The 13,684-nt window shown below is 45.8% G+C and overlaps 1 protein-coding gene across 2 annotated transcripts in view; it reads left to right on the top strand.

Moving 5' to 3' along the window:
• The window catches only part of TIGIT (T cell immunoreceptor with Ig and ITIM domains), a 322,385-nt gene that overhangs the window by 178,527 nt on the left and 130,174 nt on the right, over nt 1–13,684 (top strand). Inside the window, exon 1 of one of the 2 annotated variants that reach the window (XM_086933537.1) lies at nt 3,868–3,997. The exons of the other annotated variant lie outside the window; for it this stretch is intronic. Coding sequence (XP_086789663.1) covers nt 3,919–3,997 — 79 coding nt within the window. The 5' untranslated portion in view covers nt 3,868–3,918. Of the gene's footprint in view, nt 1–3,867; nt 3,998–13,684 lie in introns of those variants that run through there. 2 annotated transcript variants of the gene reach the window in all.

Raw genomic sequence — 13,684 nt, forward strand, 5'->3', positions numbered from 1 at the left:
TTTGTCTTAAATTAGTTCTGTGAATCAGCCCCATTATGAGTGCCCCTTTCCAACATGTTTTTTTCCGATTTTATAGTGACCATGCTAATTTTGCAACTTAATTGTTTGCACATAATCAATTTTAAGATTGATCTTTGAGTTGTGTATTATCAATGTCTAGCGTGTGGCTTTATATTTTATCTAAATGGTTTTATGGAATTAGTCCCGAAATAAACTATTCTTGACCTAAAATCCTTCACATGGATCAACCTGCTTGGTGTGTCCGACCCGCCCTACATTGTGGATGGCCAGAAATCAGCCGGTCTCCCGCTTCTATGGCAGTCAGCGAGAACCGCCCTAAAAGAGCTTCATTGGCTCCCAGTGGCTGCCAGAACTCTGTTTAAGGCCATGTGCATTTTGCACAAATCTTTTCATCAAACTGGCCCGGCAGTGCTGCAACCCCTAGTACTGCCTTATGTGCCGCCTAGAACTCTTCGTTCGGCTTCTCTGCATCTGGCAACTACGGCAAAAATCAAGAAAGCACGCTGGGGTGGCCGCTCATTTACTTGCTCAGCGGCGAAGGCATGGAATTCCCTGCCTCTACACCTTAGACAAATTGACAACCTGATGTCATTTAGGAGAGACCTAAAAACCTATCTGTTCTCAAAAGCGTACTAGTTCTCCCTGCAGCCGCACACAGTAATCAGTCACTAGGGCTACGAGGCCTCCGGGTAGTCTGCGCTATATAAATGGAATTTTTCATTTCATTTCATTTCATTCTATACACTATCATTGGTACTTAGTGCTTTTTGGCACTATTGCTACTTAAAACTTTAAAAAATCATATCTCTGGTTCCCCTACTTGGATTTTAGTTGTTTCAGTGTCATTTTGTTTATAGAATGTGCCTTTGTTTTTCTAATTTGGGTTTGGATCTTTCTTGTTAGCGTTTTGATTTTATTCCAGTTTTGGCACAGCAAAAACTCTTTACAGAGTGCCCCAAATTAAGCCTGTCTACTCTGTGCCATAGCTACCAGGGGTTGAGCTCAGGATGATTTTTCAACTTTGGGGTTCATCGTAATAAGTTAGTGTCATTGATCTTTGAGGTGGGCGACCTCCTACATCTAATGATAATGCTCTTTCTTAGAATATGAGATTGCATATTCCAGTATGGTGAATATACTAAACATTTACTTTCATTCTGAAGTTCCTATTTACCATGCGTTGCATTGTGGGAGAAGTATTTCAGCCTCTTTCCCATATGTGTTAAAGAAAGAGGTAGTGTTGTTGTGAGGGACTACCATAAGTTTAATTTAGAGTTATAATGGGTGTGAGTACATTAAAGAACAGTAATTTATGAAAATGTATTTATATGTAGGAATAGATCGTGTTTGGGGTTCGTCCTTCACTCCCAGATAGAGGCCCAGACCCAGTAGTAGGTGGGACTTCTTGTTTGAGTGTGTTTTGTGGTTGTTGTGGCCGGTTTAGGCTATTGAGGCTCTATTTCCTCCAACAAAGGTGCGACAGATGAACCATACAATGTTTCTGTCGATAAAAAGTATATTCTAAATACAGCAGACAGACTGCTGACCTTCCGTTGCTCCATCCGCCATGTTTGGAGTATTTCGCAGTTGATGGAGGATTGAACTCTAACTTAGACCCTAAGTTACCACTTTAATATGCTATTGAACTTCTGTGCTCTATCCTGCCGTAACATTTTATGGGCCTCATTTATGCAAAGTGACGCAACGCTGCGTGAAAAGAGCGATGCGTCACTTTTCATTGCGCCCTCCTTGCGATACCAATGATGCGTCATATTTACAGTATGACGCATCATGTCGCAAGGAGTTACAGATACGTCAGTATTTCTGACGTATCTGTATGGCGCAAAAGTGACACATTGCTGGAGTGTGTCACAAAAGTGACGCAACTCCAGCATGTGTCTCTTCACATGGGGCAGGCCCCATGTGAAAGGGCCTGCGTCAGTCTTACGCCTGCTGTGAGGCAGGTGCAAGATTTTGACGCATTTGCGTCCTTGAAGTGGCGCAGTGAAATCTCATAGATTTCACTGCGTCACTTCTACGACCCTTCCTTGCGTCAGAACGTCCCCCTTGCATACATTATGACGCAGGTATAATGTTGCACAGGGGTTTACAAAGTGACGCATCTACCTAGATGCGTCACTTTGTAAATATGGCGGAACAAGGCGCATTTTTTACGCCACTGGTGTGTCACAAAAAGTAACGCACCGGCGGCGTAAAAGTGACGCACAGCCTCATAAATGAGGCCCTAAGTGTTATTAGTCTCCAGCCTAAAGGCTCCTCGCTGAAGCAGACTTTGTCCTTCTCAGAACCATAAGGCGCTTTCTAACAGTCTTGCACAGCTCTTTACATTCTATTCAATCCTCTGAGTCGTGGTGCTCTTACCAATGCTTCTTTGAAGCGTTAGACTGGTTTTTCCGAGGGTCTGTCACTGCCAGGTGAGCCGCCTTGAACGGGTCAATGTGTGGTTGTGTTTTTTGGTTTTGGTCTCGAAGACCGTGAGGGGACCAAAGAATCCGCCCATGTACTGACCCTTTCTGACCCCTCTGGCACTGCCCGGCTGCCGAAAGGCCAGTCCAACATCTCTTCTTTCTTGTTCCTAACGCCCCCTTATTTTCACTCTACAGTAAAATTTCTCTTTTTCCGGTTTCAGGCGATGCAGAGCGAGAAGTGCTGTTCTCATCATAGTATTTCGTTAACAGTTCTCTTGCCTCTCGTTTCCAGTGTATGTCCCCCTGAACCCTTCTAGTTCTTTATTTATTTGTTAAGGAATTCGAAATATTCAGGGCTAATTATGACTTCTCTCTCGGAGCTGCAGTTCTTGTCTTTTTTTTGGCAGTTTTATTTAGGAAACATGACCAAAAGGCATCACATCGCTTTAGATCAGCACCAGTTGCATTACACAAGGGAACATGCGTGTTTTTCTCTTCTTCAAATTAGACATGGGGGTTTTAAGTGATTTGCCCAGGATCACAGGATGTCGAGCCGACGCCGAGACTTGAACGCGGTTCCAAAGTCGCAAGGTCTGACCCTCACCCCTCTTTTTGAGAATTAATTTGAAGCCTTTTGAACATTTCTATGGCAATCGATTGATTGAGAGGGTTTCTTACCACATTGCAATTGTAAACATATTCTGCATGCTTAGACGATTATAATATTTTCTCACTTTGACTGACATTCACGCCTTATTCTTGTTTTATTGGGGGACAGTTATGGATGATTTGATTTGTCCAGTTTTGTGGATGCTTGTATAATGTATGGATGTCTGAGTATGTCTGAGCATGAAGTGGTCTGTGTGGAATCTGTTTGTGTGGTATGGGAACTGTGGTTATGAATTTTCACTTTCAAATCTCTAAATGATATAATATTTTTTACATACGAAAAAATAAAGGAATGTTGAATTCATATGCCTTTTTCGGAATGGTGTGTAGCACAGTCAGACCAGAAGGGTTAGCCTACTAAGTTGAAGCACGACACATTTGAAAATGCATAGGTAGAGGTTCTTTAGTGTTAGTGGCCCTCGCGCCACTCTGCCCTCGTTAGCTCCGTCACACACGCGCATAGAGGCACGGAAGGTGTCACTTCCGTAACACAACATGCACGAAGCTCTCTCCTTAAACTCTGCTCTTTTCACTGAAGAACATGAATGTACATTCATAAACGCATAAGCATGCAGGTGGGCCCATACCGCTCGCCCCCACAGCCAATAGGCTGCACCAGGCCCGTGCGGTCGCCCTCTCTGGTCTGACGTGACATCTCAGACCTCCTGAGGTCTGAGGTTTTGTATTAGTGTCTTAAAAGCGTCGCCAACTCTTGTCGCTTCGTTTCCGCTGTGAGCTCTGCCCGCCTCAGGTAGTGTTGCTGGTGTTCAGTCCCCAGAGAAGAGCCTGTTTACTCAAGATGGAGGGCGGCGGCTGCCCCCCGCGCAGGGCCCGGGGGCTGTGGCACGCATTGGCACTGGCCGTGACCAGCCTGTCAGGTATGGACATCATCCATGCTGCGCGTTATCAGGTTACAAGGTGGATCAACTGGGCACAGCAGCTGTTTTGTAGAACTTGTCTAGCGCTTACTACGGGTGTGGTGCTCGAAGCGCATATCCACCAGATAGCATACTTTCTGTATAGGGTGCGTGGTTGGAAGGGCAAAGTCTGTGGGGAAGATTTACAAGAAAGTGCCGCATCCGTGAAGATGCGTCACCTTCCCTGCGTCACTATGGATACGCCGTATTTACAATACGGCGCACCATGGCGCAAGGATATACAGATGCGTCCAAAATTCGGACGCATCTGTTGACGCACGAGTCACGCATTGCTGGTGTCGTGTCGCAAGCACGACACAACTCCAGCAATGCAGGGGGAGGCCTATCCTCGTTGTACTGCGTCACTCCTTACGCCTGCTTCAAGCAGGCTTAAGAATTTGACGCAGTGGCGTCCTAGAAGTGGCGCAGTGAAATCTTGTAGATTTCACTGCGTCACTTCTACGAGGCTTTTTTTGCATTGGAACCCCCACCCTGCATACATTACACCTGACGCAGGTATAATGAGACGCAGGGTTTTACAACGTGACACATCTCCCTTGATGCATCACGTTGTAAATGGCCTCATTTTTACGCTGCTGCTGCATCAGAAAAAGTGATACAACTGCAGCCCAAAAATGACGCAAGGGGCGTGTAAATCTGCCCCTGTGACCCTATGTGAGTGGTGTTTCCATGGCGTGTGCAATTATCGTGTTATGGGGCTCAGGACCGGGTTTAGCATTGGTGGCGGCCAGTGCTGCAATCTTTGTTGGCGCCTACCACCCCATCACCACCATCTTCACATTCCCTCTCTGCCGCCCTCCAATGGTGCCCCTCATCTCTCCTTAACCCCTCTCTAACATATATTTATTTTATAGCACTACTCATCCCAGTGTAGAGTGTCGGACCGCTTTACATCACAACCATATTATACAGAGACACTGAGTCATACAAGTGTGTAAATCAAAGTGTAGAAAATGTTACCTAAGGCAATAAACAAGGAGTATGAGTGACATGTCATTGATACTGGGAGGCATTATATGTTCGGAGTGCGTGGAGTGGAGAAGCAAAGGGGCAGATTTCTGAGATTTAACTGGGCGCAGTAACCAAAGTTGCTGCGTTGCGTGAAAATGACAGAGCGCAACAGCACCATGTCTACTAGATATGATGCTGCTGCTCTCACCTCTAGTGCTGACGTACCTTAGGCCGTCTTACGCCAGTGAACACACCTCTGCACAATAGTGCAAGGATAAATGCATGATGTCGGGCATAGGTTTTATACTGGATGGATAATCTTGCAGCACAAAATTGTACGCTTTGACAAAGTTTAACACTGTACCACTTTGTAAGTGTGCTGCACTGTACAACAAACATACAGAGTTGGAAAGGTTTGGAGAAAATACATCTTTTCTCCAACTTTAAGACTCCATCAAAGAGGAGTAATTTTAGGATGCAAATACCTTTTTACAAAGTCAGTAGATAGGGATTCCTGCCAAAATCCATGGTTGTGTGCATGAGAAAGTCCATGTACAGCTATGGTACATCTCCTTGGCGCACAGTAGCGCATAGTGCTACTCTGTGTTACTTTAGAGCTAATATCCAATACAATTCAGGATTTGCACCGTAAACTTAACCTCAAAACAACACTTTTCACCAGATTCGCATCACTTTGGTGATGCAAACCAAGAACAAAGGGGCATATTACCAATAACTAGCGATAATTATCGCTATGTTGGTTTAGCGTCGATATTTTTATCGCGAGCTGCGGCGATTTTTATCGCTTAGGAACCTTGCTATTATCAAGGTATATCTCCTAAGCGATAAAAATCGGCCGAAATGCATGAAAATCGCTGAAAAAGTCAGCGATATTCATGCATTATCGAGCTAGTGCTCTTAGCCATGTTATCCACCTCCCATTGGATAACATGGCTAAGAACTGCTCAGGGCAGGTGTTAACTTTTGGAGATAGTCGCGCTTAAAGTTGGTATTAGGAGATAGCGATGTTAGCAACTGTTTCTAGTCGCTAACATCTTGGCACGCCCACTTTGCATGTCATTAGTGATAAATATCACTGACATGCAAAGCGGGGCCCAAGATGGTCACTATCTCCTATTAGCTGTCGCTAACTGGTGTTAGCGACAGCTAGGTAATAGGGAGATAATTTTATCTCCGCTTTCTTGGCTTTTAAATCCAAAAAAGCCGAGATACACCCCCTTGATAATATGCCCCAAAGTGTTAGTAAATCTGCCCTATAAACCAGGATTTAAAGTATAACAATGCTTGGGGTGTCATACTATTAACATTGTACCACTACTCAAAGGAACCCTTTATAGCTCCAGAAGAATTACGAAAAATGGAGGAAAAAACAAATCGTTTCTAAACCTATGCTTTGCAATTTGCATCGAGCGCTTTGACACCTGTTCAAAGCTCAATTTACTATATTCGAATACCGTAGCTTATGAACTTCAAATAACAAAATGATCTCTGTGACAAAAGCAGTAGCCCACCGAGCTAGCTACAAGTCCAGATCTGTGGTCTACATGCTAGACGTGCATTACAGTGGGAACAATAACCCTCTATGCTACATTGTAACGTGACTATACAAATCACAGATCTGTCCATCCAGTGCATTAACCACCAGATAGCTTGCCTTTGTTATTAGCTCATTAAAAATGTTGGACACACAAAGATCTCGGCAGGATGCTGTTATCTTCTATAAGCATGTCAAAAGGCGCCCATCAAGCTTGGCGCACTGTGCAGTGGCACCGGATGCACCGACCTAAATACAGCACTTATGGGATACATTGGTTGGGTGAGGTAGTGTCACGTTTCTATAGATTGGCTATGATTGCAGCTCAGGTTAGTTCTGCAGAGACCTTTATTGTGTTAATAATCATTGACTCTTATGTGCTGAATACCATTTCCTATGCTGGCTGTGACTGAAACCGTCCACTCTGTGGTTGGTCTCCGCCTTGTTCTCCAAGCACTTTGTGGCCAAATTGTGTTTAAGTCCTCAGTTTGGGAAATTGGCAGTCTGGGCACATTTAGCACCACAACCAAGGGTCCAGGAATAGGGGGGCACCACGTGTGGGTTCAGGACTCACTCCGACTGCATCCAGGTGCAGGCTCAAGATTGTGGGAGCATTCTGTATCTCTGAAACTCTAAACAGGAGGCCAGTGAACTAGCCCTTGGAGTCACTTCTGATAGTCCTGGGTGCTTGTGAAGATGTAGGGCTCAACAATAAGGCAGGCTCCAGGAACCACAGCACTCCTTCCAGGTACCACAGCAGGCTGGCAAACTGCACTGCAGGTCGCTGCAGCAGGCAGGCCTCTGAGAGTCCTTCCACAGGTCCAGTAGTGAACTTAAGAGTGGGTCTGGAGGTACTATTTCTATACCCTGGTGCCCTTCTTCTGGGAGGTGGGAGAAGCTTCTGGAAAGGTTCCTTGAGGTGCATGGAATTTCCTGACTCCCCTGCCCTGACTTCAAGCTGGCTACAGTGACAATACAGGGTCGTTAGGCCCTTTGTGTGCAGACACAGCACAGGCTATTGCGGTCCATGTGGGGCTGTGCTCAAATGCGCCCGCCATCCTGCCAGAAGATGGCCCATTGAGGCACACTTAATTTTGTGACTGTTTGGGAGTAATTCACAGTCTGTAGGCACAAAGGGCCAGGAAAATGCCAACTTCCTAAAAGTGGTATTTTCAAAACAGTAATAAAAAATCTGGCTTTGCCATTAAAGAGGATTGAAATTACAGTTTATTAAATATAATTGGGAATCCCAAATGTTATCCTAAGGGAGAGGTAGGCCTCACAGTAGTGGAAAAACAAATTTAGGGTTTTTTCACTCCCAGAACATGTAAGTACATGCCCAACCTTTAAATTACACAGCACCCTGCCCGTTTGGTTACCTAGGGCCTACCGTAAGGGTGCATACGTAATACAAGGATTGTTTAAGGCTTGGCAAGGGGGTTCGAATGCCAGGTCGACACGGCAGTTTGAAACTTCATTCAGGCCGCAATGGCAAGCCTGAGACATGTTTTAAGGTGCTACATAAGTGGGTGGCACAATATGTGCTGCAAGCCAACTGGTAGCATTTCATTTACAGGCCGTGTATATGGCATACCACTCTACAAGGGACTTAAAAGTAAATGAACATGCCAATTAGGTATATGCCAATCCAACCATGTTTAGGGGAGTGATCACAAGCACTTTAGCACTGTGTTAGCAGTGGTAAAGTGCACAGAATCCCAAGGCCTACAAAACAATGTCAGCAAAAATTGGAGGCAAGTAAGCAAACAGTTTGTGGGAAGACCACCCTTGGGCTGACATGTCGAACAATATCATAGGATGACACACATTATTTCAGGAAGAGACAGGGATGACCATTGAAATAACTAGAGTTACTGTGCTCCATATTGTGGTCTAAGGTTGTAGGCGGGCTGAACATTATTTACTTTGAGATGTGTGGGGTGGGACTATGGTTAGAATTCTCCATCTCATCAGTCAGGAGGCAAGTCTTCAGCTGCTGAGTGATAGTGGTACATCTCATATTGATTGAAAAGGTATATAGTTGGCATGACATATATATTAAATGCCATTAGCATGCCAAAGTTATTGTGGGACTGTTGGATGGAGTTTACCAGTCTGAGTGGGGTGCCTGTGACTGTCTTCGCGGCCTGGTGTATTTGTCTAGACTGTTCTATTGTTCTGGACCATACTTGTACAGGGAAGAGGGATTATTGTTACAGGTTTTAAGCGAAGGTTAATGATTGTTGTAATTATTTGGGATCAACCAGGTTTTCACTTCTAATCTCAACATTTTAAGTTCCTGTGTGCTTAGAATCATAGCTGTGATAAGTTCCACAGCTTAAAGGCTTGTATCAAGAAAGCACAGCCTCAAAGGGATTCTTATTGTAAGGCAGCATGAAGATCTGTGGTGTTCACCCTCAGTTGGCAGGGTATGCCCAGACGTGGGTCCCTTGCTCACTTTGCCACTGGATTCAAGCTAGCCTGGCTGATGACGGCTGATTAGCCAGAAACTGGTGTCAGGATGCTTGTTTACGGTCCAGGGAAGACATGGCTTGGCAGTTCGGGCTGGACTGTTCCCATGAGGCACAGGGTCAGATAGATTTGCATATGGCCATGTCTGAACTGGGGTGGTGCAGTGAGATAAAGAATGATGATGATTAAACCCAGATCAATTGACTGGGGGTGAGTGCTTGCATTGTTCAACACTCCGTCCATCATCCCCTTTGGTTTTGATCTGTGGTGCTAGCCTGAAGTTCAAGGTGTGACTCCGTTAATCGCTGTTGTTGCATTCTAAACAATTATTACCATTTGTATTACTATTATTAGTCTCACCCCACAACCTTTTTGAGTAGCGTCAAGAGCGATAGCCAGACCCAGTGGCATTTGTGACATTACATGATATGTATAAGCACACATAAATGTATATGGATATATGACTGACAAAACAAACATTGATGGAAACTTAAGATGGGAGTGGAGGGTCAATAGTGCCTGCCTTCTTTACCCTAAAAATAAATTACATTCACAAGTTAAAGCTCTCTGGCCTGTCAAGTCACCTGCAGTTTGCAGCATTCACTCACATCTTGGGATAAAATCCCACACATCTGCAAAATGAAGCTCCCACAGGCTAGCTGCCTGTCATGGTAATTGTGGCCGGAAGATACATCTATCTTCTGCCTCTCAGATCTGCTGGAAGAAGTATCAAGAGGCTGAAGAACCACCTGTGATGTCTTTTCTTGTGCCTGTGCAGAGCACCGAGGCTGGCCTCCACAGCCCCTCAGCATTCCCTGTGCTAAAGAGACAGTTGCACTCCATGTGGAGAAAGTTGAGGAACAGGAGGCCAGTGTGAAGAGACCTCTGCACATTCAGCTGCCTGGACAGACCAGTGCTAGGAATGTGCATGTACTGCGTGCGGGGGTGGGGGGGGGGCTTGAGCAGGGCTCGGGCTGCTTGTGTTCCTGTTAAGAGAGGTCCAGGCTTGAAAGTTGAGGCTGGACTGTCCATATTGGAGTAGGACCAATTCAGATTTTCATATTGCTGGGGCAAATCAGAGGTGGCACGGTGGGTGAAAGAACGATGGGTTGGAATGCTACCCAAGTGATTGCCAGTGGTTAGACTGATTGCAAAAGTTCCTCCCATCACGGTTTGTGTGTTTGGGGGTGGAATCAAGCGTTATAGGGCAGAAAAGGCATCCTTCCACCCAACACCACACATTACTAATAATGTGTGTTTGACATGAAACATTCAAGAGTCTTAATGGACGAGGGAACGAAAATGTGAGGGGGACAGATGAACAGACCAAGGTTAGAGTCAGACGGAGACACATTTTTTTCTTCACACTCATCTCTGCCCCTTTTGCCCCCACCAAATCTGTGTGTGATCTTATCCTCTTGCACCCTGGAAAGGCATTTCTGTCAGCCTTTGGCTTGAGTAAAAATCTTACCATTTCCAGGATGGAAAGGGGTTGAAAAAGAATTTGTAAATGCGGACAAACTTACATGTTTGTGTGCATTCCTAAAACTCCAAGGCTCACCACCCCTTGAGACACCCCTCTCCTATCACTCGTGGTGGATTTTTTTGGGTGCGGAGAACTCCACACTCTCGGAAGATTTATTTTCTCATGTAAATGAGTAGTGTCATTTGTGAGGAATTGCTATGCACAACATTCAGCATACTAATCCCTGCCATGTTTTGTTTTTGGAAGACACCCTTATTTTTTAACGTTCCATTAGCAGAGGGGAGCATGGAGCGGGGAGTATAAGGAGATGTCTGTTAAAGTGTACAATGTGCAATAGATGCCATAACTACAGATTTTTTTTAGTTTGCTGAACCACATTTAACCTTTAACTTTTTTTCTGTAACTTTGTGTTCTCTCATGATGTACTCTATTCACCTGGGTGTGTCCATTCAACACTTCACAGCGCCTTTGGTCTTGCACACCGGGATCTGCCTCGGGGCCTGGTATGTGACTAGGACCTGCAGACACTCACTCACTCACCTGTGCATCCACCCTCTGACCTGGTCCTGCAGCCACTCACCTGTGCATCCACCCTGTGACCAGGTCATGCAGCCACTCACCTTTTCATCCACCCTGTGACCAGGTATTGCAGTCACTCACCTGTGCATCCACCCTGTGACCAGGTCCTGCAGTCACTCACCTGTGCATCCACCCTGTGACTAGGTCCTGCAGTCATTCACCTGTGCATCCACCCAGTGACCAGGTCCTGCAGTCACTCACCTGTGCATCCGCCCTGTGAACACCTACTGTAGTCACTCACCTGTGCATCCACCCTCTAACCAGGTCCTGCAGTCATTCACCTATGCATCCACCCAGTGGCCAGGTCCTGCAGTCACTCACCTGTGCATCGCCCTGTGACCACCTACTGTAGTCACTCACCTGTGCACCCACCCAGTGACAAGGTCCTGCAGTAGCTCACCTGTGCATCCACCCTGTGACTGGGTCCTGCAGTCACCCACCTGTGCATCCACCCTGTGACCAGGTCCTGCAGTCACTCACCTGTGCATCCACCCTGTGACCAGGTCCTGCAGTCACTCACCTGCCCATCCATCCTCTCACCGGGTCCTGTAGTCACTCACCTGTCCAACCACCCTCTGACCGGGTCCTGCAGTCACTCATCTGTACATCCACCCTGTGACCAGGTTCCTGCAGTCACTCACCTGCCCATCCATCCTCTGACCGGGTCCTGCAGTCACTCACCTGTCCATCCACCCTCTGACCGGGTCCTGCAGTCACTCACCTGTCCATCCACCCTCTGACCGGGTCCTGCAGTCACTCATCTGTGCATCCACCCTGTGATCAGGTCCTGCAGTCACTCACCTTCCATCCACCCTCTGACCGGGTCCTACAGTCACTCACCTGTGCATCCGCCCTCTGACCAGGTCCTGCAGTCACTCATCTGTGCATCCACCCTCTGACCAGGTCCTGCAGTCACTCACCTGTCCATCCACCCTGTGACCGAGTCCTGTAGTCATCCACCTGTGCAATTTATTAGGACCTGCACCCATGGTTGGACTTGATGCCTTTACCTTTTGCACTATATTAAAATGTGGGACTTTTTGGAATCCCGCGATATTCTAAGTGTCACACATTTTCTGAAACTTGTGAATTCAGTAAAATCTTAGGTTTACTGTACGTTAAGTGCATTCTTAACTAAATTTCAAGCATACGTTTTATGCCTCTGTGAATGTATATCGAACCTCCTCCGGTGCTTAGAACCAGTCATCATGTCTCCCTCTCTCTGTCATAGTGCAAATGCATTCACTTTAAGACGGGTGAAAAAAATATTAAAGCCATTGATGAGCAAGTCACATTTAAAAGAAAATGTAAACGTGATTTACAAAAAACGGAGGTTTTCAAATGTATATGGCCAATATAGCTCTAAAAGTTAACTCTCCGATGCCCGAACAACACAATGTTCAAATGCTAATGTCTTAAAAACTCCTAAACAGATTTAACCCAATCAAAAGAGCAAGCCTTGAGTGACGTTCTTCTTTGTACCCGTACAGCGTGTTAGTAACAGCGGAGAACAAACCTTCCTCTGTGAGCTCGAATGGGAAATTTAACTCGTTTTGACCGTCCCTTTGAACTTTTCCCCCCCTGTATCGCACTGCTCCTGTCGTGGCATGCTGTTCACATGCCACTTTCCCAAGGGTATGCACAATTCCGAGCAGATTCATCAGCCGCCTCCAAAGTTATCACAAACCCAGACATGCACTTTCTAAAGAAAGTGGGCCCGATTCACAGAATGAATTTAAGACTCAATCCTAAACTTACTACTTTTGGTATTCACAGAAGTTAGGATTTTGTCTTAAGTTTGTCTTAAGACAAATTTAAGACAAACTTAAGACAGACTTAAGACAAACTTAAGACAAAATCCTAACTTCTGTGAATACCAAAAGTAGTAAGTGCATTCTGTGAATGCAAAAAGTAGTAAGTGCATTCTGTGAATACCAAAATAGTAGTAAGTTTAGGATTAAGTCTTAAATTCATTCTGTGAATCGGGCCCCTAGTGTCTGAACCATAACTATAGAGCCGCTTCTGCAACTCTGTAATGTGTTGAATAACTCAGGAAAGACTGGCAAAGCTCAGCTGTGCCGCCCCTGTTGGATGACGATGGTCATGGTTTGCATTTGTTTCGAAATATCAATGATGCAAGGCAACGGAAGCCCATTGGCTGCGCCACACTGCAGCACTTCCGAAGCACAGGAATGATACATATTTACAATAATATATCCCATTCCTGTGCCCTCCCCTGCGCCGGCGCACAAACTGCAGCCATGCACTGGTGCAGGCTCCCTTGCACCATGGTGCAAGGAGGCCTGCGTCGTGGGGAGGATGTTTTTGTGCAGGAAGGAACACCTTCCTGCACAAAAACAATCACAACAGGCATTTTCCTCTTTCAATGCATGCTGTAGAATGCAGCACGCTTTGAAAGAGGAAAAAAGAGGAGAAATGAAAACATTTCTCCTCGTTTCACCTTGCACCATTGACACACATTTCCAGGTTTACGATTACTCGTAATTCTGGAAATGTGCCTGGTTCCATGGGTGTTGCGTGGGAACACCCACAGCAACACCCATGGAACGCCTCTGGCACGCAA

This window comes from Lissotriton vulgaris, chromosome 8 (assembly GCF_964263255.1).
Source record: "Lissotriton vulgaris chromosome 8, aLisVul1.2, whole genome shotgun sequence".
Taxonomy (NCBI): Eukaryota; Metazoa; Chordata; class Amphibia; order Caudata; family Salamandridae; genus Lissotriton; species Lissotriton vulgaris.